The sequence below is a fragment of the Tamandua tetradactyla genome, chromosome 2, assembly GCF_023851605.1.
Source record: "Tamandua tetradactyla isolate mTamTet1 chromosome 2, mTamTet1.pri, whole genome shotgun sequence".
NCBI classification, from domain to species: domain Eukaryota; kingdom Metazoa; phylum Chordata; class Mammalia; order Pilosa; family Myrmecophagidae; genus Tamandua; species Tamandua tetradactyla.
In genome coordinates, this window is record NC_135328.1 from 77436978 (window position 1) to 77463902 (window position 26925).

Consider the following 26925-nt stretch of genomic DNA (forward strand, 5'->3'; position numbering starts at 1 on the left):
AATTCTAGTTTCAGAGTAAATAGTACTCCCACTGTTTTGTGGGGTGTTTTTTTTTTTTCATTTCATTTGTATTCAAATTATATGACAGGGTTTGTTGGATCATGAATAATTCTAGCTCAGATAATTAATATGGGCTTCACTTTTATAGTTTCCTTTAATTAATAGCTTTAAGAGTTAAAGAACTAAAACATAAACCTTAACGAGGAACATGTCTTGGATGAAAATTACAAATAAAGGAAGTAAAGACCCAAAAAAGATATGTTCTCTGATGACCTAGTTGGATGTTCTTACTTAATGAGATTAATGAGATTTCAAAGCATGGCCTTTTAGATCTTGGAAGGAACCTGAGATCCCAGCTAGGTTTTTGCAATTTCTATCATTTATCCATTTATTCACCAAGTATTTTTTGAGTGTTTATTCCTAGAGCAGACATGTCCTAGGAAGTTTGAGGAGTTGAGTCCTAGAGAAGTGACTGTGCAAGCACTCCCAGCTGGTCAGAGGCAGAGCCAAGACCAGGTCCCCTGGACCAGCTCTTTCCTGAGGAAAAGTACTGCTAATCAGTATTTAAGTTCTCCATCTGTCCCTGTTACACCCGCAGCTGGGCTTCAATGCCCAGCTGCTCCTTCAGAATATTCACTTCTCCAAGTGCCAGTTTCTTCATCTGTTAAAAACCAAAATGAGGATAATATTGCCTAATTACAACTATCATTATTAACTGAGCACTTAAATGTCCCGGGCACTTAGCAAGATACATTATGTACATGATGTCCTCAGGGCACTTAGATATTCTTATTTACCCCATTTTACAGATTAAGAAAGTGAGGCTTAGAGAGGTTAAAATATTTGCCTAAGGATACATCACTGCTAATTGGCGGGCAGGGATTTCAGTACAGGGTCATAGGAACCCAGAGGCCACACTGTCAGTCCTTAATAGGTTTGTTCTGAGAACTTGGCTAAATAATGATGCCTCAGAACCTTGCAAAGAGTAGATGCTCAAGTGAATATTTGTTGAATGTAAATCTGTAAGGCTATGGCCAATTTGTGCAACCAGCTAAGGTCCAGCAACTTTTTTCAAGCCAAGCAGTTATCACTCTGATATACCAACAGCTTCTAATGAGAACATGAGCCAATTACACTAATAAACCATTACATGGGGAACTAAATGGCCAGCAATTTGCTTATTTGCTGATTAGCATCAGGTCTATCCCAGTAGATGCAGGATGAGCCACATTACTGACCATAAATGAATATGCAGTCCTTGACTTGAAAGGATTCCTTTTTTCCAGTGAGTTTGATAACTAAGTGACAATACACATGATATCTGGAGTGAGACCATAGAGTCCAAATAAGAAGATTATTTCAGAAAAAAAATAGCAGAAGAAATAACCTGGGCTGCGAGATTGCAAAAGTTAAGGTAATTTGACAGTTGGGAAATGCTTAATGAAATTGCTGATGCATAAAGGGTGGTCACTTCCAAAGCGGGAGCCCTGCGGGAGGTTGGATGTGGCGCTTCATCATGCAGCTGGAGTCCCAACCAGTATCTCCTTGATGCTCTTTTTATTTTCTTACTAGAGCCTAATACAATGATGGTCATTGTCATGTCTGTGGCTGGGAGCATTTTGAGTGTTACCGGTGTTTTAGGAAGAAGTCAGTATAACTTAGTTGTTAGGAGCACATGCTGTACGGACAAGCAGACCTAGGTTTGAATTTCATCTCCAGCTCTAGATCTGGGTACAGGGTAGGTGCCCAGTGTCTGCTTACCCCTGGTTTATGATGAAGACCCTGAAAATTCACAAAGAAAAATTGTTTTTAACCTTTTTTTCTTCAGTGAGCCCCCTAATACCATGTTAGGTACCTTTAGATGCTCAGAAATTACTAATTGGCTTCTTAAGAATCATAGGCATGAACTTTGAATTAGAGTTTTCAATAATAGATTTGAATCTAGCACCTTTAAAACCCTACCCTGATTCCTGCTTTCTACCTTTTAGCTGAGAATGTTCTATAGCTCAGTGATACTTTTCAAAGGGAAAGTATGTTCAAAGGATTTGATTCTAATTTGTGAAGTTATCTTGATGAACAGAACTAAAGAGATACAAAAATAAAATAATTACATCTTTAGTAAATGAGCCAACTGGGAAAGAGGATAAGCCATGAAACGAGGACTCCCCAGGAGGCCGTCTGTTACATATGTCTACTATAAAACATGGAGACAGCCCTCCTTCATAGAACACTCAGAATCGAGCAGAGCAGACTGCCTCCTGCCCACATCATGTGTGTGACTCCTGCACCATGGGAGGGACCCTTCCAGTCCCTGTAACAGAACATGGCCATAGGAGGTGAAACCCTCATCATCTCTGAGAACCCTGACACGGTGACTCACTGGCTGGGAAACTCCAGCCACCTAAATGCCTCACCTGAGAAAACCTTGTTTCTTAGCACTGGTAGTCCAAGACTCAGGGAATCTGGTTTCTAGAATCCAGCTAAACCCCTAGTTTAAAGGAATTGGCTTACAGAAGTTCTAGTCTCAATTCCTGCTTTAAAACATTTATCACTTTTTTACCACAGCCCATCCAAATGTTTGGATGCCTGGAAGGAGTCCGAGTCCTTGGCCAAAATATTTTCCTTCTAAGAAAGGAATGGGGTGAGAGATGCATTTGAGAGGAAAGTTTTGGCTACTCACCATGGCCTGATGCCCTCCCCCAACTTAATCAAGCCTGTTCAGTCCTCCAGATAACAAACAGCCCCAAAAAGTAACAATCATTAAAAGAGAGAAATGATTCTTATGAAATGTAACAGAAGCTTGTGAACAATAAAAGCATATACTGAATGTTGAAATTAGTAAAGAGAAATGAAGCTGGTTTGGAGCAATAGAGATTGTGTTTTTCATTATAGATATTCAAAAGGTTACCATGTAGAAGTTTATCTTTTTTTTTTTAATGAATCTCACAAAAGCCATGGCTAAAAGCATTCTATGTAACTGCCCAAGGTCAGCCCTTCACACAATCAAGATAGCTTTCATCCACGTCAACTCCAGGATTCATTTCCGCAGACAAAATTGGATGGCAATTATTGAAGCAAAAATGGGATACTTTTTTTTCTCAAAGTAGAGACCTTTGAAATAAAGTGCTCAGCAATATAGGTGAGAGGCTCTCTGCCAGCATTCCACCATCTGAGTCTGTTTTAAGGGCCCCCATTTTGCAAGAAAGGGCATCAACAGGATGCCACAATGGTGCAAGCCTGAGTTTGCCTTTAGTAGAGTCGGGTAAGGAATGCACACTTCAGGTGTCTCATTTTGGCTGTTTGAAAGGAACTTTGAAAGTGCTGACACTGTAAACCTGAGGTTGCAGAAGGATTGCCCTGAGATTCCATGGTGCTGGTTTCAATTTTTAAACCTGTGGTCCTTCCCATCTCTTGTTAAATGTAATTAATCCCATAGGTTTTCAGGTATATGTATTATTAGGATTCAGAGTTGCAAGCAACAGGAGCTGATTCTGGTGAACTTGAGCAAGAGAAAGAAAAAGGAGCAGGAGAGGGAGTGAGCATTTGGGGTAGTTAAAATATTAAAAGAAAAGGCCAAAAAAACAGGAGCAGAGAGAATCTGAGACTCTAGCAGCAGGAACCCAACTGATGTTCTCTTTAAGAGACCCTCATCTCAGGGAACCAGCTTCCAGAAGTCAGTTCCAGCCATATCCACACTCCTGAGAACTTCTCATCCCAGCTTGATCCAGGTAGTAGAGCCTTTTGATTTGGTTAATCCTGCCAACTACAAGAAATGGAGGAGAAATAGCGGCTTTGAACTATCAAATCCAACTCAGTTGATTAGCACTGACACTCTCTTTTCCTGGTTCTCTTTCAGTCATCAAGGAAGTTTTTTCCCATTACATTCTTTGGCTCCATCACCTGGATTGCAGTATTCTCTTACTTGATGGTCTGGTGGGCACACCAGGTAAGACCTTGATGGTGACAACACCCAACTGGCTAGATTTGCTCTGGTCTTGGTTTCCAAGTTGGTTAGTCAACACCTTGGCCTTCTACACTGTCAAAACAGTATTGGACCCAACACAGACGAGTTACCTATTACAGAACTAAAGGAATTTACTCCGCTATAATCCCCATTATCTCCACCAAAATCCCCATTATCTCCTGGCCTTTTCCTGTTAACATGGAGTTAAATCAGCCCAATCCCTGACAGCCATGCTGAGAGAGGCAAGTTTGAAGGGCTTCTTGTGCTCTGCAGCCTGCAGGGTGAATCTTGCTGTATAAAGTATACCTTAATACAAAGGGAGCGTGGGGCACTTGCAAAATCCACTGGAAATTTTGACTGGGACACTCAGCATTATTCCTGAAAGACACTTTATATTATTCCTATCATAGTTATTTTACTGCCACTATGACTGCAGATTACTCTTCCTGGATATTTCCAAATATCATGACTCCTTGAAGAAGTTCTGCTTGCCCTAAAGTCATTATCTCCCACAGTCTCTAGGAGACGTTTGCTCCCAACACTGAGTGGCTGAACTCACTGCAGAAGACGGCCTGCTATTCAGTCTCCAGATTCCCAGACCAAAAGGGCTATTGGCCATTTATTACATATAATGGCTTTTCTTAATAATCGTGTTTTATTCTTTCATGTGCTGATAAAGGAAAAAGTGGAGGTTTTTTCCACTTGCTAAAATGTATTAGAAGTTTCTCTTCAGCCATCCTAGAAAATATCATCCTGCACACTTTAATCTTTTCATTTAAATAATTACACTGTCTTGTTTCTTTTTCATTCTTGTAGAAAAAAATAATACAAATGCAGTGCCTGGGACGATAATAATTACAAAAATCCTGAAACATTAGTGCATAAACAGTAGCCTTACGTTCCAATAATGGCTGAGAAGATTCTCTTTCCTTTCTCCTATAGAAATGCTTTTCTCTTTTAAAACATCCAGACAGCTGATATAAATAGAGCTAAGAAGCCTAGCTCTAACTCCTATTGTTTTTTTTTTACACTAAAGGCTATAAAGATAAAAGTGTACCCTTTAATGCTCAATTACTTTGTATTCACAGTTTTACCAACAATAAGTGCTATTTGATATAACTCTTTGGATAAATAAGTGCTATTTGATATAACTCTTTGGATACTGCTTTAACCGAAAAATAAAAATTAGAAGCCCTCCAGATGAAATGTTTTATGCATTTTTGCCTTTAGAAAAATAAGAAAGAAAATAAAAACTATCATGACTCTTTACTTTAGTAATTTTCATGGCGGAAGAAAACACCTGTGACTAAAAGGTATTCTGCCTCTAGTATGAGAGGCTAATTCTAAAAGTCAAAGACAGGCAGTCCTGTGTCTTCCCTACCCAATGTAACATTTCTACAGATCTTCCTCTAGCCAAGGCAAGAAGTAGCACTGAATTTGGGCTCTGAGTGACCCATCTTTTACTTCTAGAAGAAAATAAGTAATCCTCAAAAAAACTGCTGATGTCCTTTCTAGCTCTAAATTTTTCTGATCTCTCCAATGGGGTCAGAGTGCTGGTCTACCCATGTCCCATCAGCTTTCCTCTGACTCCCCAAATGCCAGCTTCAGTGCAGCTCACACAAAGTGACCTAGTGAAAACTAGTTCTCTTTCAGTAAGAGAGTTTCTAGAACCACACAGATTCATCAGGGGGTTGAGTATAATGAAGGTTCTTCGTTATTCATGAGATTTCCCACATTGTGAATTAACCCCAGTAAACTAGCTTCTATCCCTGCTGCTAGACCCAACTGCTGCCATCTGATAAATTGGAGAAGGAAAAGATAATGTCTGGATTATAATCGCTGATAACACTGCATTTTGCTTTATGTACATTATCTCATTTAATTGTCACAGCAGTCCTAAGGGCAGATACTATTATTCTCAATTTACAGATGAGAAAACTGAGACTCAGGGAAGTTGGATATTTTTCCCTAGAAAGTGGCAGCCCAGGATTTGCACCCAGTGCTGTTTCCCGCGTCCCACCCCACTGCCCTTCGCTGCCTGCATCCGTGTGTCCCCAGCGGCACTCACACTCCACATGTAATTGGTGTTTGCCATAGTCACTGCTTCAGAACTGCCCCTAGGAATTTAAATTATTAAGAGTGAGATTGGGACATATTTAGTCAGCATCTTCAACAGCCTCTATGTTTCGCTCCAAATCAAACAGAAAAATCAGTCAAAGAGAATATTTGCTTTTAATAGCACACTTATGGGAAAAACTCTAACCGTAAACCTTTTCTAGGAGAATCAGTAAAAGGCGTGACAGCAAAATCGCCTAAGTATGCATGTTGTTTATTCAACAAGTAGGTTTTGAGAGTCTGCTATATACCAAGCTATGTTCTGGGTATCAAGGAGACCACAGCAACCAGGTCAGCAGTCCTGCTCACAGGTAACTCACTTGCTAATAGAGAGCAGCGAATCTGTGTTGCAATGAAAGATAAACTAGTTCAGTTCACCTGGTTCTAGAATAAGCTCTACCACCAAAGTAAAAATAGCTCCCAATTATGCTTTTAATCTAGTAGGATCCAGGCTTCTACATATAAACTGAGGAAGGGATTTAGAAATGAGTGTATTCTTTTCCCCAAAAAACCTTTATCCGTATGTGCTACTTCAGCCTTTAAAATTCTTTCCAAAAAATGCTGGATATAATCAGGTAGACTGTGGCAAACCACGTGGAAAGCACTGTCTTAATGGCATTCAAAACTGCAATTCCAGAAAATAATAAGCTTTTAAAACATCCAAGACGACAAATAAGTTACTCAAAAGAGTGAGGGAGCACCCATCTGAAACTAGATCGACTGTCCTAAATAAAACTCACTAGTCTTAAAAGGCAAAGACGAAAAGAACCTTGCTCTCCAGTACTGACGGACTGTTTACAAAGGACTTTTACATGAATCACCTTTTCATCGCCATGCACCCAGTGAGGTATTATCATCTGCACTTTATGGATGAGAATTCGCAGGCCCTGACACTTACCATGGAATGCGGAAGGCTGCTGCTCACTGTCCCCACTTTTCCTCAGTGTTTCCTGGTGTGTGGCACCTACCCTTAAACGCCTTTCACCTCAGCCTGATTTTGGATATTTCTGGATTTGCAGTATAGCACTGTACATCAACCAGGCAGCCGCAGAGAGAGTAACAGCCAGGGAGCCAGAGGACTCGGTCCAAGTCTGGCTCTGGCAATTAGCAAGTGTTTGGCCCACATTCAATGGTAAATGTCAGGGCCTGCGAATCTGCTCCGGAACTTGGTGCCACCTTCAGCACTCCTCATGGATTTGGTGACCAATTGGCCTTTTTAGAACTCGAATCTTGTAGCTTCCCCTTCTCAATGTTGGAAAATACCATATCAAATCTGCACTCTAGCCCTCTGTTTTTTTTTTTAATTTGAAATTATCTGTTTAATCCTCACGTGGACATTCCTGACCTCTTGGGTCTGGGAAATTCCTCTAGGGCAGTGACTGTGGCTTATTCATCTTTGTCATCTCAACAGCCTGGAGCAGAAAATTATTAGAAGTGGTTGCGCTGAAATGTCTGTGGTTCTGATGAGACTAAGGCTTCACACACTCACGGGTTTGCCCCTGCCGTCACGTGTAGGTTGGAGAGACGATTGGCATCAGCGAGGAGATTATGGGCCTGACCATCTTGGCTGCTGGGACCTCCATCCCTGATCTCATCACCAGCGTCATCGTGGCCCGGAAGGGGCTTGGGGATATGGCTGTGTCCAGCTCCGTCGGAAGCAACATCTTTGACATCACCGTAGGGTGAGTAGAGAGAATTCCAAAAAGGTACACACGAGCTTCTTTTTGCTTCTTAAGCTCTGTCTTTTTGCTTCTTAGAGGCCATGAAGACAAGACCATGATCTCTGAGCCCAAAACTCACCAATGCTAACAGAAAGTGAAGACAAGGAGTAGCATTGAGCGTCACAGACTCCACTTTCCATTTTTAGAGAACTTAAATCACCCCTAGACAGGCTGAAACACATACCTGCATACAGAATAAATGTTTTGGAAAATCTTTAAGAATTTTCACTTTCATAAAGACATCGGCAACATGCTATGAATATTCAATATTCAGGCGTAACTGAGATGTTCTGGTAGTTTCAGTATTTTTTTCTATATTCTTCTAATTAAGTCCCCACCAACCTCAGGTGACATTTGGATTATAAAACAGATTGGAACAAACATAGACCCAGCACAAATATCTTGTCTCCTTCCTTGGAAAATGCATTATCATGTGCTTATCTTTGCTGAAGATAGTCTAGGTTTTTTGAAACTCAGAAGGTGAGATCTATTCTTAGAGTTAAGCAAACTGGAGTTCTCAATCAAAAAAATCTCTAAGATAAATCAGATTAGGAAGGCATGCTGGTATCTCTGTCATTTATTTCATTTAACTTGGCCAAAGTGAAAATAGTCTGATAAGTAAACCTGAGTGGCAACCCTTGAGAAAGTGAAACATGCTCCCTGGAGAACTAGGCTCATTAAAACCCCACTGCAGTGCATCTGCCTTCCCACTGAATGCCCTGAGTATCGTTCTGTCATACACATTTTAGTTACCGAATATATATGACAATGTCTGTTCATTTCCATGGTCTGTCTACCGTCACACCATGGATATATGCATTATAGATTTAAGCCACATAGTGCTCCTATGGATTGGCATCCCCATTTTGAGATAAGAAAAAGAAGGACACAGATTTCATGGAACTATTAAGTGAGAGAACCAGGATTTGAACACCATCTGTGCCCTCGGCCACAACACTATCTGTGCACAAAACCCTGCCCTGACTTTCTGCTGTCTGAGCGACCTGTGAATTCTAGTATCTAATTCCCCTGAGCCCGCCCTGGGGCTCTTGCTCCATCCTCTGCGCACCGCACAGTTATCAGGGCCAGACACATCCGTGTGGCCGCTGGACTGCGAGCTCCCCAAGACCAAGAACTCGCCAGAGCCTGGCACGTTGCCTCATGCATGGTGGTGGCTTGACAGATTTTTCTTGAATGAATAAACAAATGAATCAAAGAATGAAATCCTTAAGAGGTACACGTTTTAAAGTAAGGGTGTCCCTAGTATAGACATGTTTCTTAGTTCCATTACCTACACTTTTAGAGTTGTTTCCTTGGTCAATCTCTTGTAATGAGGTAAAGGAAATGCACTGTAGTATCTGTATTATAGATCTTATAAACTGCAAAAACTTACAAGAACTTACAAGGTTCTGCTAGACCTTCTTTTCATAATTTTGAAAATGAACTATTCTGGCTACTTGCAAGATGCCTTTTGTCCATCGTTCTTCAGTTGCATATGTGTTTATATATCCGCACAAACACATACACACACACGCTTGTGTATATATATACACACACACACACATACACAAACACATATATACATACACACTTACACGCAACTGAAATTCAAATTTAAGAAAATACAGCCTTACTCCTACAAGCCAAACAGTTCATTTTTGTATGTTCTCTTCCAAATATTTCACAGACGTTTCCTAGTGAATATTTGTTTTTGTCTTCTTGGTGGGCATTTTGTTCTATTTTAAAGCTATATATGCTTGCCACAGAGCAGGCATCTATTAATAAAGAGTAATCGTAATCAGAGAGTAATAGTAATTTTTCTTGATTTCTTCTTAAGTCTCATAATTTACATTTTATGATTTCAAGACATTTCTTCATGGTGCTTTTTCAGTTTCACAATTACTCTTTCCTTGGACCTTCATATTTTTTCCAATTTTCTACCACTATAGGAGTTTTAATGAAAACCTTTATGTAAAAACAAAAACAAAAAACCTATTTTTGTGGTTAAAATGCCTGCCTTCCATGCAGGAGACCTGGCTTCAATTCCTAGACCATGCACCGCCCCCCCCCCCAAAAAAACTGTTTTTTAAAAATTATTTTATTAGGGATATAGTCCTTCTAGAAGGATTAATAGATTAAAAGCTCTGAACATTTTAATTATTTTTATGTGTATTTTACATTTCTTTTCCAGAAGATTCTTGTCCATAAATTTATACCAACTTACAGTGTCATTAGCAATACCAAGTATAAAAGTTTCTTCAGGGGAGTCAGTCATCAGCATGGTGCTGTAAGGCATCCTCTGGAAGGTCCCCTCAGAAACAACTATAAAAGGATAAGGCACACTTTACTGGACCTCTGGAAGATGATGATAGAGATGGACTCCATAAACACTGAATCAAAGAAAAGGAAAACATGCGTGCACACACACACACACACACACACACACACACACAAGGTCAGAGACCTATGATCTGGTCCTTCCTGTCTGAACTCTTGGGCCCACACAGCTTAGGAGTCACACGGGGACAGCATGGCCCAGGGATCTCCTGCCATGGATTCAGACCATAGAGCCGCTCACAGCAGGGATAGGACCCTACGCATACCCAACCACAAGGAGCCAAGTGTGCAGGAACCCAAGGTGGAGCACAGATGGTTGACCAGCAAGCACCTTCAAAAGGACCTCCAGGAAATAAAAGAGGCCATGCCAGAGAAGTGCACCTTCTCAACCCCGTCTCTGATTAGTGGATCATCTAAACAAAGAAATGAGCCTTTCTGAACATCAGGATACTCTAATGGGGAATTAACAGAAGACGGAAAAGCCTCATGGGAAACGAAAAGGGGAAAGCCGAACTGCTGTAAGACAGAATGTTTCCCAGAACCTCAAAGTGTAGTGAAAAGGGAGCACTGAGTGAGGAAAAACATTTAAACAAATCGTAAGAGCTGGGGAGAAAATTCTGCACAAAAACAAACAGAAAAGATCAGGATTCCCAGAGGAAGAATGGAAGAAAGGAAGCTTTCTCCTGGAGGTGAAACAATTGCACATATGAGAACTATCTTAAAGGTTGTACCACATGATCAAGGTACGAATCAATTGCAGAAGACTTGGGAAAATCTGAAGAGTTAAGTTAAACACAGGCTACTTAAATGGAATCAAGTGTCAAAGAAGAGCCTTTACACATAGCCAAACCACAATAAAACACTAGGCATTAGGAGAAACTAGCCTTCAGAAGCAGCACATCAAAATAATCAAATGCCAAAACATAAGCAAAAAGTTGCAAGACATACTAAGAAACAAGACGATATGGCTCAGTCAAAGGAACAAATTAAAACTTCAGAGAATCCACAGACTTTGGAACAACTAATCAAAGAAGTTCAGGAGATGAAGGGAAGCATGGATAGAAATAAATTAGTGATGGATATAAAGCTGAAGTGGACAATGTGTGAGCAAAAAGAAGAATTAGTAAGTTTTAAAAGAAACATAAAAGAAGTGGGGATGAAAAGCATAATAATGGAGATTAAAAATAAACTAAAGGCATGCAGTAGATTTGAACAGACAGAAGAAAGAATCAGCAAACTAGAAGACAGGATGATCAAGATCATACAGTAAGAACAGAGAGAGAGAAGAATAGAAAAAAAAAAAAAGGGCAGTATCTAATGGAAGTAAGTGAAAGCATAAAGCCTACCAACATATCATGGAGAAGAGAAGGGAAAGGGGCAGAAAAAATATTTGAGGAAGTAATATAATAGTCAAAAATTTCCAAACTTTTATAATATATATAATATAAATATATATTTATTTAATATAATATAATATAAATATATCTTTCTAAAAAGTGCAACATACTCCAAACAGGATAAGCTGTACTAGACCTACTCTAATACACATATAATCAGAATGTCAAATGCCAAAGATAGCAGCAAGAGAAAAATGATTTGTCACACACAATGTACACTCAATAAGACTAAGATCCAATTTCTCTTCAGAAACCATGGAGGCGAGCAGACAGTGGTATGATATATTTAAAATACTGAAAGATAAAAACTGCCAACCAGAAGTTCTTTGTCCAGTGAAACTGTCCTTCAGATGAGTGAGAGCACAGATATATGATAATACTGTGGACCACTGATTGTACAGTTTGGGTGATTGTATGGTATGTGAATGTATAACATCTCAATAAAATTGCATTTTAAAAAAATGGATGAGAGCTTAAAACATTCACAGATAAGCAGAAACAGAGAGTTCCTCAACAAAAGACCTGCCAACGTAATTACCAAACAGAGCTCTTCAGGTTGAGAGGAAGACAGGAGAGAGTGGCTTGGAGCATGTGAAGAAGCAAAGAACTTCAGTAAAGGTGACTAAATGAGTAAATGCAAAACCCATAGTAGGGGGAGCAAGGGTAGTTCAGTGGTAGAATTCTCACCTGCCGTGTCGGAGACCTGGGTCCGATTCCCGGACCATGCACTTTCCAAAAAACAAACAAGCAAAATAAACAAAAATTCAACAAATGGCGCTGCAATAACGGGATACTCACATGGAAATATGATGAAGTGTGACACCGCCATACAGCATACCAAAAAATAATTAATTAAAACCCAATAGTAGGGTATCCTCAATATATAATGCTACTCTTGATTCTGATAAGAGTTAGAATACAGATGAATAAGGAAAAGTCCTATTTCCTAACATTAGACATGCAGAATATAAAAAGATAATTGAGACAAAAACAACATACAGAGGGGAAACGGAGGGTGATGGGAGCAGAAAACATGTATGCTATTGAAGTTAAACTAGTATCTTTCCAAGTTAGTAGTTACAGACATAGGTTTTATAATACAACCTTAGGGTAACCATAAAGAAAGTATTTAAAAGATATAAAAATGGAAATGAGAGAGGGATTGGTCAAATACATCACAAAAGCTAAAATTTCACAGAAAAGGAGTCTGCAATAAAGGAAAACTGAGACAAAAAAAAATATGACACATAAAAACCAAAGGACCATATGGCTGATGTAAGTACTGCCTTTACAGTAATAACATGGAATGTTAATGAATTAAAGTCCTCAAATGACATAGACTGGCAGAATGGATTTCAAAAAGCACAGCCCAACTATATGTTGTTTACAAGAGACTTGTCTTAGACCCGAAGACAAAAATAAATTGAAAGTGAAAAGATGGAAAAAGATATTCCATTCAAATAGTAACTAAAAGAGAGCTAGGATACCTATACTAAAATCAGACAAAATGGGCTGTCAGTCAAAAGCTGTTATAAGAGACAAAGAAGGATACTATATATAGTAATAAAAAGGATCAAAGCACCCAGAAAAAATAATATTTATGCACCTAACCATGGTGCCCCAAAATAAGTGAGGCAAACACTGGCAAAACTGAAAGAAGAAATAGATACCTCTACTGTAATAGTTGGAGACTTCGATATACCACTTTCATCAATGGATAGAACATCTAGACAGAGATCAATAGAGAAACAGAGAACTTGAATACTATGATAAATGAACTAGACCTGACAAACACATACAGAACCCCAAGTGGATACACAGTCTTCTCAAGTGCACATGGATCATTCTCCAGGATAGACCACATGTTGGGTCACAAAACAAGTCTCAATAAATTTTAAAAATTGAAAATATACAAAGCATCTCTTCTAACCACTGTGGAGTGAAGTTGGAAATCAGCAACAGGCAGAGAACTAGAAAATCCACATATATATTGAAGTTAAATAAACTCTTAACCAATGGGTCAGAGAAGAAATAAACAAGGAACTCAAGTAAATATCTTGAGAATAACATAAACAAGAAAACAACCAACCTATCAAAATTTATGGGACACAGTAACAGCACTGCTCAGGGAGAAATTTATGCCCTAAATGCTGACATTAAAAAGGAAGAAAGAGCTAAAAATAAAAAAAAATTTTTAAAAAAGACCTATCTGCACACTTGGAGGTCCTGTAAAAAGAATAGCAAATTAAATACAAAGCAAACAGAAAGAAAGAAAGATTAGAGAAGAAATAAATGAAATAGAGAATAAAAAAAAACAGAGGTCACAGTGGCAGACTTCTTGCCTGCCAAGCCAGAGAACCTGGTGCCTGCCCATGTAAAAGAAAAAGAAAAAAAAAACAATAGAGAGCTTTAACAAAACTAAAAGTTGATTCTTTGAAAAAATCAATAATAATGACAAACCCTTAGCTAGCTAATCTGACAAAGAGAAAAAGAGAGAGAGGACATGAATAACTAAAAGCAGATGAGAAGGGAGACTTATTACTGAACCTAGAGAAATAAAAAGAATCATAATAGGATATTATGAACAACTGTGTGCCTGCAAATTAAAGAATCTAGTCGAAGAAGATAAATTCCTAGAAACACACAAACAACCTACATTGACTCAAGAATAGACAATCTTAACAGACCAGTTACAAGTAAACAGACTGAAACAGTTACCAAAACCTTCCCAATAAGGAAAGCCCAGGACCAGATGGCTTCTCAGTTAAATGCTACCAATCGTTCCAAGAAAAATGAATACTAATCCTGCTCAAATTCCCACAAAAATTGAAGAGGAAGGAGTACTACCTAACTCATTCTGTGAGGCCAATACCACCCTAATACTAAAATCAGAAAATGATAACCACAGAAAAAAAATTACAGACCAATTTTCTCTTATGAATACAGATGCAGTAATCCTCAACAAAACACTAGCAAATAGTATCTAACAGCCCACTGGAAGAATTATTTGCCAGGATCAGGTGGGATTTATCCCACGTATGCAAGGGTGGTTCAACATAAGAAAATTATGTAATACACCACATTAAAAGAATGTAGGGGAAAAAACTGCATGATCTTCTCAATTGACCCCGAAGGCATTTGAAAATATACAACGTCCTTTCTTGATAAAAACACTTCAAAAAAATAGGAATAGTAGGAAGCTTCCTCAACATGATAAAGAGCCATATATGATAAACCCATGGCTAACATCATATTCAGTGGTAAAAGATAAAGCTTGCCCTCTAAGATCTGGAACAAGACAAGGATGCCCACTGTTGCCACTGTTATTCAACACTGAAGTTCTAGACAGAGCAGTTAGGCAAGAAAAAGAAATAAAAGTCATCCAAATTGGGAAGGAAGATGTAAAACTTTCCCTATTTTCAGATGACATGATTCCATATGTTGAAGGTCCCCAGAAATCTACAACACAGCTACTAGAACTAGCAAACAAATCCAGCTAAGTGGCAGGGCACAGGATCAACCTGCAGAAACTATTAAACTTCCCCACCTAGGAAATTCCTACTATTCTCAAAAGTGAGAAATCCCAGTTCAATAAGCCAGTCTTGAGGCTTGCCCTTAAGAAAATTATCTATGTAATGGCAAAGATAGGCCTACTTACAATCAACCCCTAAAAGCCATCCCCAGAGATCCTCTTTGGTTGCCAAACTCTACAAATAAATTCACTACCTACCCCCTACGTGGGACATAACTTCCAGGAGTATAAGTCCCCCTAACAATGTAAGATATGACTCCCAAAGATGAGCCTGACCTTTACCTGATAAAAATAAGTTAACTAAAACAGGAAAACAAAATTTCAGTGACTAAGACATTTCAAATAAATCATTCTAGAAGTTTCTCTTATACAAATTTCAGCTAGCTATTGCAAACTGCCACAGTACGCCAAACCCCAACTAACAGTATTCCTAAAAACTCTAGAGGATACCCTAAGCGCCATCTTGCCCCTACTTTTATTCAGACCACATGTACAATTCTCACCCAGTTTGTTTCTTCCAGATTAGAAGCCTTTCATAGCAAGTTTCTCCTTGCTAGAGACTATGCTTCTGTTCCCCACACTTAACCAGCCCCTCTCAATAGTACAGCCTGAGACTTCTGTGCTCCTACAGGTAGGGCCTGCAACCCCACTGACAGCTTGAAGCAGCACAGATGATGGACCATCTGCCCAAATTCCCTTAAGATTTAGGGAGCTAGATATCTCTGAGGAGAAAATAAGACAGGGTTAGAATTAAGGCCATAGCTAAGCTGAGCAAAGGGCAAATTCCCAGGAGGGGTCAGGCCTCAAAGAGAAAGATACCTGTGAGAAAAATAGCAGTAAACCACACCTGGAGCCTAGTGGCCCCCACCTGATTAAGTCATCTATGGAGAAGGGTGGAGCAAACAGATCCACCCAAATGTACCACCAGGCATGCCTTGGAGAGGAGGGAGGGTAGGAGGAAGAGCTCTGAACAAGGAAGGGGGAGTGGGAGGAAGTAAAGCTAAGCAGATGTCCCTAACATTGCAGGACCTCACGCCTTTCTCACCTCTGTCTTTGGAGAGTACCTGCATGTTGGGGCCATCTGCTTTTACTCATGTGTTCTCAAATTTTTTGCCTGCTTACTCTTGGAAACACACACACACACAAGTCACTAGTGTTACTGTGATGTTTCTTCCATGCTCATGGATCGGAAGACTAAATATTGTTAAGATGTGACTTCTACCCAAAGCGATTTACAAGTTCAATACAATCCATTCAAAATTCCAGCCACCTTCTTTGTGGAAATGGAAAAGCCAATCATCAAATGTATTTGGATAGCCAAAGCCATCTTGAAAATTAATCAAGTTGTAAGACTCACACTTCCTGACTTTAAAATTTATTACAAAGCTACAGTAGTGACAACAGCATGGTACTGTCACAAGGATAGATATGTAGACTAATGGAATCAAACTGAGAGTTCAGAAAAACCTTCTATGGCCAACTGATTTTTTTATTTTTCATTTTTTGGCCGATTTTTTTTTTCTTTTTTTTTTTGAGTGCATGGGCCAGGAATCAAACCTGGGTCTCCCGCATGGCAGGCAAACATTCTGCCATGAACCACCCATGCACTCAGGCCGATTGATTTTTGACAAGTCTGCCAAATACACTAAATGGGGGAAGAATTGGATATCTACGTGCAAAAAAAAAAAAAAAAAAAAAAAAGAATGTGAACCTTAACTTAAATCCTTTATAAAAATTAACTCACAATGGATCAAAGACTTAATAGAACCAGGACAATAGAACTTCTGGAAGAAAACATAGGGAAGCATCTTCAGGATCATCTGTTAGCCAGTGGTTTAGTAGACTTTACACCCAAAGCACAAGCAACAAAAGAAAAAAAAAAATAGTTAAATAGGACCACTTCAAAATTAAAACCTTTGTGCAAATGACATTATTGTAAAAGTGGAAAAACAACCTTCTTAACAGGAAAAATACTGAGAAGCCATATATCCAATAAGAGTTTAATATCCAGACTATTTAAAGAAATCTCAACAAAAAGACAACCCATTTTTTAAATGAGCAGAAGACTTGAAAGCGTATTAGAAGGTGTTCATCATCATTGGCTATTAGGAAAGTGCAGATCAAAACCACACTGAGATACCATTAAAAAAAGAAATTACCAGCGTTAGAGAAGATGTGGTGAAATAGAAACACTCATTCATTGCTGGTGAGAACATAAAAAATGGTGCAGCCACTGTGGAAGACATTTCAGCAATTCCTCAGAAAGCCAAGTACAGACTTACAATATGCCCCATTAATCCCCCTACTGAGTACACACCTGAAAGAATTGAAAGCAGAGGCTCAGATAATTGCACACCAATATTCATAGCAGCATTATTCACAATTGCTAAAAGACAGAAGGAACTCAAGTGTCCATCAACTAATGAATGATAAACAAAATGTGGTGTATAAATCCAATATATTATTCAGCCATAAAAAGGGATGAAATCCTGAGACATGCAACAACCTGAATGAACCTTGAAGGCATCGTGTTGAGTGAAATAACAAACACAAAAGGAGAGATACTGTATTATCTCACTTACATGAAATTATTAGAATAAGCAAACTCAGAGTCAGAATCTAGATTACAGATTACCAGGGACCAGGGTGGGTGTAGGGAATAGAGTGTGAAAGCTTAAATTGTACAAAGTTTCTATTTGGGTTCGTTGTAAAGTTTGGTAATGAATGGTGGTGATGATAACACAACATTGTGAATGTAATTAAGAGCACTGAATTATATCTGCAAATGTGGTTAAAAGGAGCAGTTTAAGGTTGTATATGTTATTGAAATAAAAATTTAAAAAATACATAGGAGTAAAGATCAGAAACATTGAATCCTATTGTAAGTAATGGACTATAGTTAATAGCACAATTATTTTAAAAATGTTCTTTTATTCACCAGCAAACGTATTGCACTAATGCAAGGTGTTAGTAATAGAATGGTATATGGGAACCCTGTATTTCATGCATGATTTTTCTGTAAACCTACTTCTCTAGTAAAAAGTTTGTTTGTAGCCTTACCAGCATCTATTTTATGCTTCAAAGAGTGATACAAAAAGGATATAGAAAATACTTATAAAGTATAAGTGAAGATCAGTGATAACTCATCACCTTTTTTTAATTCATTTTTATTTTACACGATGAAAGTTACTTTTATGTTTATCCTTCATTTTCAGTTTACGGTTACTTATGAGCATTTTCCTATACATTAAGCATATGATTTTTAATAGCTACATTATATTGCATCAATTTAATAGTTCACCATTCACGTAGTTTCCACTTTTTCACTACTCTAACACTGAAATGAACAATTTTCTGAATCAAATTTTGTCTGCATTTCAAAGTACTCCTTATGCTTATTCCCTGACAATAGAATCAGTAGGTCAAAAGATATGAAAAATATTCCTTCTTTTCTCTAAAGGGTTTTCCCTGTTTGTGATGCTGTCAGCCTCACCAGGATTGTTTTGTTCTATTTAGCTAACTCAGTACAAGTAAAATGGTTTTTGGCCTTTTCCTTCGTAAGAGATAGGCAGTATAGAAAAAGAATACTCCAAGACAAGTCCTAGTGATGGTTTTTATTTTTACATTATTACCAATCTCAGTGCCCCCTTATTGCCTTCCTCCCATTTTCTGAGTTTCCATTGAGGACCCCAGGATGCCAGGGCTGCATTTCAGCATCTGAGTATCTGAAGTTGCGCTTTGTTCCCCACACTGCCCTATAGAACCCATTCCCAACTCCACTGAACCTAGTGCCTCCCAGTCAGGCTCCATTGAGCAGCAGCATCACTGCTCAGCTGGGGCCAGGTTTGCAATATGAACTGGAGGGGCCCTGCATGTGCCAGGTCCAGGGAATTCAAAGATGCATTGGCTCTGCCTTTGCATGTGCTTTGTCCAGAGAGGAGACAGACGTGTGCACTCAACATTGCAGACATGGTAGCTGGCTGCAGCTGCCCCTCTCCCTCTCATATTTCTCTCGCAAGCCATTTGCCTTTCTCTTGGACAACTTTGTTTTAAAAGAACACCTCCTAGTCCACACCCTGAGGCCAGAACTGAGCCTCCCTTTGTCCTTTGCTGTGCTAAAAGGCTCAGCTGGTTGGTTCATGGCATCCTAGCCAACATCCATCCTTCGGCTCAGTGGGTAGAGCCCAGCTACATTCCTCCAGCCACCTGGTGATGTGCATGCTGCACAAGCCATGTGTTTCCAGCCAAGTTTTTCTCCCACAAAGTCCTATTCAACCCAGAAGTACACCTGCCAAGTCATTGTCCTGATGTCTTTCAGAATTGCCACTCTGGATAGGGAATAAAAGATGTGAAAAGTCTAGTGATAATGGAGATAACAATATGAAAACACATAATGAAGTAAAAATTTTTTAAACCACGTCACAAATGTAAGGCACCGTCTCCCTCAAATCTTTCAGAAAAACCTATTTCTAATCAAAAGGCTTTCAATGCCTTTTCTAGAATAAGTTTCAGACTGCTATACCGTGGCACACACACACCATTAGCTTCTCGTTTTTCTTGCTTTTCAATCAAAAAGTCATCACTATTCTCTGTTTCGGTTAAAAAATAATTTTGCCGTTTTCACCAGCGATTTCTATACCTTTCCCCATTTGTCTTCTCTCCTCACCCTGTAAACGTCTTCTAGTTCACCTCTTTAGGGCTGAGAGCAACATTTTAATCTCAACTAGGAAGGAAACAAACAAAAGAAAAATCAAATTCAGAAGTGATCTGGAAGACCAGTTGGCGTTATTCAGCTGTAGCACAAATTCTCTCAGTTCTCCTGATTCCACAAGATCTTCATTTTCCACTAGGTGACTTCATTTTATGATTTCCTGAGCCCACCATGCCCAGGTACTAATAAACCCATCGAGATACCCTTTTCAGTGTACAGATTCCAAGAAGCTAAGGTCCTATCGTTTGCCTTCTTTAACATGTGTGCCTGGTCTCCCACACCCCCGCACCCGCTTCTCTCCCCCCAGGCTCCCGCTGCCCTGGCTCCTGTACACCATCATGCACGGGCTCCGGCCGGTGGCCGTCAGCAGCAACGGCCTCTTCTGTGCCATCGTCCTCCTCTTCATCATGCTGCTCTTCGTCATCCTCTCCATCGCCCTCTGCAAATGGAGGATGAATAAAGTGCTGGGCTTCGTCATGTTTGGCCTCTACTTCGTGTTCCTGGTGGTCAGCGTCCTCTTAGAAGACAGAATTCTCATGTGCCCTGTCTCCATCTAGCAGGAAAAGCCATATCTTGAACCACCAGGATGGACGGTCCCCCCACCCCGACTCTGGGCTCCAGGCTCCTTGACCTCTCGAGAAGAGGCAGCTGGCACACAGCCCTGGGAATTTCAAGAGTCCCTTCTAGTTGGATTTGAGGAGGGATGGATTCACACTGGGCCCGTTCACTTCACAGGCTGCTTCCACCCTTGCCTACCACAGCAGCTGCACGTAAGAGACAAAGAGAGCCATCAGTCTGGGGGCTTCTCTCCATTCACCACTGACAGGTACTCCTCGCTGGTCGGAGGTACATTTGTTGTAATAATGCAAACGCTGATGGAGGCTACATATATATATATGTATATATATAATATACATATTATAAATACACACACATGAACACACCCCCTGCCTGTTTCTGTACTATACATCTCCTTCCACCCCTATAGATTAATATATACCTGTATACAAACACAAAGAAATTATATATATATATATATATTTATATATGTATGCACACACACACACACACACACACACAAATGCATCTTTTCAGGGATAGCTCTAGTATATTTATCGTACTTGTTTGAAGAGGGGCACCAACCTTCAGTCTGGGTTGTATCTCTTACATGCAAGATGTGAACTAATGGAACCAATGGACAATAGTAGCATTGTTGTGACCTTCTGCCTACATTGAACTTACTGGGGTCATGTCTGGGAAAGTGAAGGGTTAAGTACAATAGGTTGCAAGGGGAGGGCTTGACGGAGAGGGTCTGTAGGGACTCTGAGTTGGGCCCTAACACACTATCACAAGCCAAACAGAGTAGACTACCTGCCACCCCCACTGGGTACACTGACCATTTGAAACCCATAGGATTACTTGGGACAAACAGAGGTAAAACCCAGGCTGGGTATTGGTTCAGGGGCAGGGGAGAGGTGACTGGGGTTGGATTATTTTTCTTACATTGCCCCAGCATGCAAGTAGAAAATATGACTGCAAACCAAATTAGTGCTATTCTAGGACAGCAAGAGTATATAAACTGAACCTGTATCGTTCCAATGCATGTCCTATTATCATCCAAAGAAAGGGATAAATTTAGCCGTGATTGTCATTTAGATGTATTTTGATGCTAAGAGCGTTCATTTAGTCAGGCTGCCCACCAAGATTGCCGAGAGGTGTGATAAGGAATACCCATCCACAGAGGGGCTCAGTGCGGCTTGCTACCTAATGGAAATGTAAGGGCATGGTTCTTTAAAGCATCCTCCAGCACGGTCATAAAGGGCTTCAGTGTATGAGGAATTCATTATTCCTCCCACAGAGCTAAATCAATTATGATCAACAGTGCTTGGGGTGGAGCAGACTGGAGATGTTTGGGAAGGCATTTGCACACTTAGTGCACCCTAGGAAGCTTTCTGAGTCCTGTGTCAGGTCGTGCCAGAACTGGTATTTGGTTAAAGTTCATGCAACATCTTTGTCTCCACTTCCATCGGGACCCCATGTGGGACTCTTTCTGGCTTATATAGTGTGCTAAAGACTCTACTGGACAGCTTCTTTATGTTGGTTTTAAGCTACTCTAGTCTCTTCCAGATTTTTATTTCGCTTGTTTTTATTTTTCTGCTCAGCATTACATGGTATATTGTATTTTGTTCATTTGGTGGCCCCAAGTTCTTTTTGATACCTTATATGACGTCTCACCTCTATGTCAGTACAAAGCAAAAACATCAGGGGGCAAAGAAAGACAAACTAAACTGATGGAAAAATATGTAGAGGTTTTTTTTTTTATTTCCTCAATTCATGTTTTCATTAATACCAATTAAAAGGGTAAATGGGGGCTTGTTAATTACTCTGTCCTACACCTGGGTTGCTGCATCCCACATAGGGGAAAACACACCACAGGTTTTCTTGCCTCCAGCCTGTTCCATCATGGATACCTGCAGGATTTTGTTGTGTGCACACACCTCCTAACACAGGGAGATAGGGCATAGCGCTCCCAGCTGAATAAAGAGGAAGGGAGACCTGAGATCACAGATCAAGCTCAGTATTCCTTGCACACAGCCTCACCTTACCCCACAGAGCATGGCAATAACAGGCAGTCCCCACCACAGCTCTTTACACAGAAGCAGAAGCACTTCTAAGTGGAGGGCCACTGAGAAAACAAAAAAAAATCAAAGGGCTGCCACCTAGAAGCCTAGCTTTCATGTCTCTCCACATTGCAAAGCCAGGTTTTCAGATGTATAAGAGAATCCTGCAATCTCGTTCACCAAGGGCAGGATTTTGGAATGAAGCAAGAACTTGTGCTAGCTCCTTAGCATGGAAGAGAATGAGTAAGTGTACTTTTAGTTAAAACTGTTTTCCTGGTGTATTAGTTGAAGGGGAACAAAGTTAGTTACTATATGAATATATATTGTTGACTCATTTGTATCTTGAAAAGAAAGAGTAAATGGATGATTTTGACTCAACTGCAGGTAGACTAGGTAAAACAAGAAAGGCTGAGTGCAGTCTGGTGCTGCACCCCTGTTCTTTTTCCAGCACTCCTGCCCCTCCTCCCTGCTTCCCAGTCCTCCCCATTCATTCTCAGCTCACAGTAAAGGTTGATCCAAGCAGCGATGGCACACTTTGCATCCCTGGGCACTCCATTGCACAAGGATTGTTGTGGCCATTAATGAAAGGCTGTATTTGAGAAGACAGTGTTTTCAAACCTCATTCCCACCTCAGTGATGTGCAGTGGGCATGACCTACAACAGTTGTGCTCCTGTGATAACTGATATATAGGTATCTTCTCCCTTCTACCGTTTGCCCTCTCTTTTCCCTCATTTTTGTTTCATGAGCATGTGGTTACGTATTGGGCCAGGGTAACTTAGAGAGCAGGGCAACAGTGGGTCTTTTAAAATATTCAAATCTTTTGACATAGTTGTAAGAAAAAAATTCTAGATCACAGTTTCCAGAAGGAAGTCACTGCTACTTCCCTGCATGCCTGGGTACATACATATATAAATATATACATCTTTATTGTGGGTCCATATGTTCACACACAATATCGCTTACATCATCACCCCTAAGCCAATCACATGCAGGGTTCAAAAACAGGGAGCATCAAGTTTGCCAAAGTCAAGACGAAGAAATTTGTGCATACCAACAACCAAAGGAAATAATTCCTCCTGATAGTATAAAGTTGTTTTGTTCTGTGCGCATATACATGTAAACATACACAGTGCACCCATATTTTCACACCCCAAGGAATATTGATTGTCTTAAGGAATTGACCAGTCATATCCCTAATGCTGATGTTGAGGCAGAGAATACACAGCAGAAAGTTACAGGAAGAAAAATTTAGACTACAGATGCTGTCTTCGCTGCCCTGGAGCAGGGTATAAAATAATAAACATTCAAAAACCAACATTTTACTGCTCACCCTAAAATAAATGAGCTCTACCTAAATGGTTCCATTTCCCCCAAGCAAACCAAGCTTGCTGTTAATCTCCCCCTGTAGCCCCAGGGATCCCCAGGACAGGAGAGTAACTTGGCAAATATGAAGAATGTCCGACTAGAACCTTCTAAATTGGCTCTGAGAATGCCCACCCCACGTTCAGCTGCCCTCTGAACCTGACTGGTTCCTGATGATCTAGAAACTGGAGATTAGATGGTGTTCCTGCAGCTTCCCAAGACCTAAATGGAGTCAGATGGTGACAGATTGGGAAAGCAGAGCACATGTGCAAAGACTAAGAGAAAGTGGTATTTATCAGCTTGGCACATGCAGCAGGGCATCTTAAAAGCCTTGCCCAGAAGCATATTTCAAGATGCGGGGACTGTTTCATATTCAGGGAAAATGCTTTGTAAGGCTTCTAACAGGTGTCACCTGACAGAGGACATTATAATTTTTTTTATTTATAATTTATTTTACAGGGTAGACATGAATCAGGTATTTTGGAGTCTGTTAAGCAAAACACAGCTGCCTTGCCGATTAGATTGACACTCAAATAATTATGTGGCTATATTATGGGTGGCAACTCTATTCCAGAAGAAATAAGGAAAATTGTTCTCAGGGTGATTTCTGGAAAAAATGAACTGTCTCCTGAAAGCTTTCTGTAGAAGCAGATGCTCATTCCCACTAAGCCAGCTCTGGATGGTTTAGTCTTTTTAAAAGAAACATCCTCAACTCCTATACCTCCCTGAGCAGTATTGACTTCAGTTAGCAGGTAAGGGCTTGTCATTAGAAGAAAGTTGATGAAAAAAATTCAAGAATATGGCTGGGAAAGGAAGGAGAAATTAGTTTACTTTTATTATGGTTCCCAAGAAAGCAAGTGTCACACTGAAATAATCCCTATATCATTTGAGATATATAGTTACAAATATCAGGCTTTTTTTTTAAGCCACTTACAAAAGCTAATATGTAGTCCTAGATAAAAATTTTCCCTTATCAAGGTCTTGGCAACCTGCCTCATTTCGTGTTTCTTTCTTAATCTCCTAGCCTTCATGGTCTTGAAATTTATAACAAGCAAGAAAAGCAATAAAGGAAATACCCTCAGTCAACTAAACTCCATTATTTATTATTACACCACCAAAATATATTTTTCACTTCACTGAGTGCTTTGAAACTGCACAGGCTGTGGCGTATGATCACCAGGAGGATGGAGACTCACATAGAAATCACTGGCGCTCTTAGATTTGCCATGGAAGTTGCGTGTTTTCCATGTAGACCCTGCATGTTACACACCTGTTAACATGCCCTCCTGTTACACACCTCCCTCACACGTAGGGGATCTGCCTTGCACAGAGCCACCTGAAAATCCACAGAGATCTCTAATCTGTCTAGTGCCAGTTCTCGTAAGTTGTACTTGAGACGGAGAGCCACTAAGGACAAAGCATCTACAAGTCAGCCAGTTTCCAGAGAAAAGACTCGCAGTTACGACTGGATAGACAACCATGTTCAAACTAGTGTACAAATAGCAAGCGGCCGTGTGGAATACCAAATCATTTTAGCCAAAGCAGTGTCACTAAATAGTTGGCAGAGTAGAAAACCTCCAAGTTTTTAAAGTTTGTTTTAAAAACAAACAAATGCCAAAGTCTGACAGAGCACCATGGAGTTTTTGTAGGCGCCTACCAAAGGTTTGATTCCATTGAAAGTTTCTCCCTGATCAGGACAACCAAGGTATCCCAGCCTAGATGTTTCTAGTGTAACCCAATTCCAGTAACCACCATTGGTGTCAGGAAAGTCTCTGGATCTTTAAATTTTTGAGTCTTTTTTCTTAACCATCCTAATAATTTTTACAGTTCTTCTGTACTAAGCCTTTTAAAGTGCTTTATGTTGCTCTTAAATTATGAAACCTTATGACTAATCATGACCCAAGTATAAGATCTGAGTGATGCCGAGTTGCAGCCTCCAGCCTACTCTATGGCCCCCATTTTATGCACCCTTCTGCTGCCTTTATCTTTGAAAAAGTCACACTTCAGTGCTGATTGATGTTTATCTTGTGTTCCCTGTGACCCCTGCATCTTTCTTCAAAGACATTTGGATGAAGCCACTAGATTTCTCAGCCTGTCACACTGCAGTTTGCAACTTTGCAATGGTGTCTTGCCTAGGGAGCCACTCTCCACTTGGCCTTATTGAGTTTCCAGCTTTTTCTTCCTAACCCCATATGCAGTGTCCTAGTCCAGGTTACAGCTCAGTGCTGACTTCCCAGCAAGGTCCTCGCCAGCTTCCTTTCACTTGGCAGGTTTAGTGAGCATTTTCTCCTACTCATCATTAATGTAAATATTCAAAAATGCTAAACCCCTGCCTCAACAGCTTGTTTTGCCTAACTGCCTAAATCTTGGGGAGACTCCTTCCTAATAATTGCTACTAAAATGTGGACAGAATTCACAACTGCAAGAGAACAAAGTAGCTGAAGTAGCTTAAGAGCACCAGTGGGCATTTATCCCTGTGAAAAGCAAGAGTACTGGGCACAGGATTATTTTGGGGCCCTGGCGAGGTCAAGCTCGAATTTTGTCTTCAAGGTCATAATCCCAAACTCACAAAAACTCAAAACAGTGGAGACACCAATGTAGAACATTAAGAAACTGTACCTGCACTTACCTGCATCGATTTACCAAGGGGATTTTCTATTTTCCCTTTAAGTAGGAACTAGGGCAAATGGTTGGACTGCTTCTCATCAACCAGTATTGCAGTGCTTATACTTCCTTATGTTGTAGGTTCCATAGGAATTTTAAGGTTGCTGGTTGGTGTCCTGCCCTATGAAAATGGGTTACAGTTCACTGAAAGACATTCTCATACCGTGGGCTGTGTAATCCTTTATAATGGATCCGTAGGTAACTAAGGCCTTGGGACAGCAATTGTGTAAAATTCTCTGCCAAAACAAAGTAATAATTTTTTTAATCACTTCACAAAAAAAAAAAAAAAAACGAAGAAAAAAGAATGAAGTCTGAGTCACTGAGCACAATAATTAAGGATAAAATTACGTACACGAATTAAGAGTAGATAATTCCTTACCATTTCAATGAATCTCCAGTTCTTTTCGTCAGGATGAAACTGTGGGACAATGGATGCCTTTTGGGTTTTTTAATTTTTTAATATTGCACTGTATAGTACTTCATAAGAGACAATTGTCTTA

General features: G+C 39.9%; 1 protein-coding gene across 5 annotated transcripts in view; it reads left to right on the plus strand.

Annotated features, from left to right (window-relative positions):
* SLC24A2 (solute carrier family 24 member 2) overlaps positions 1-26709 on the plus strand; it is a 284459-nt gene extending 257750 nt beyond the window's left edge. For 4 of the 5 annotated variants that reach the window (XM_077148057.1, XM_077148060.1, XM_077148059.1 and 1 more), the window contains 3 exons: positions 3857-3946; positions 7595-7761; positions 20085-26709. In XM_077148057.1, the coding sequence (XP_077004172.1) occupies positions 3857-3946; positions 7595-7761; positions 20085-20334 (507 nt within the window). In that variant the 3' untranslated portion in view covers positions 20335-26709. Of the gene's footprint in view, positions 1-3856; positions 3947-7594; positions 7762-7836; positions 8022-20084 lie in introns of those variants that run through there. The other variant, XM_077148061.1, reaches the window with a different exon arrangement.
* The last annotated feature ends 216 nt before the right edge of the window (positions 26710-26925 follow it).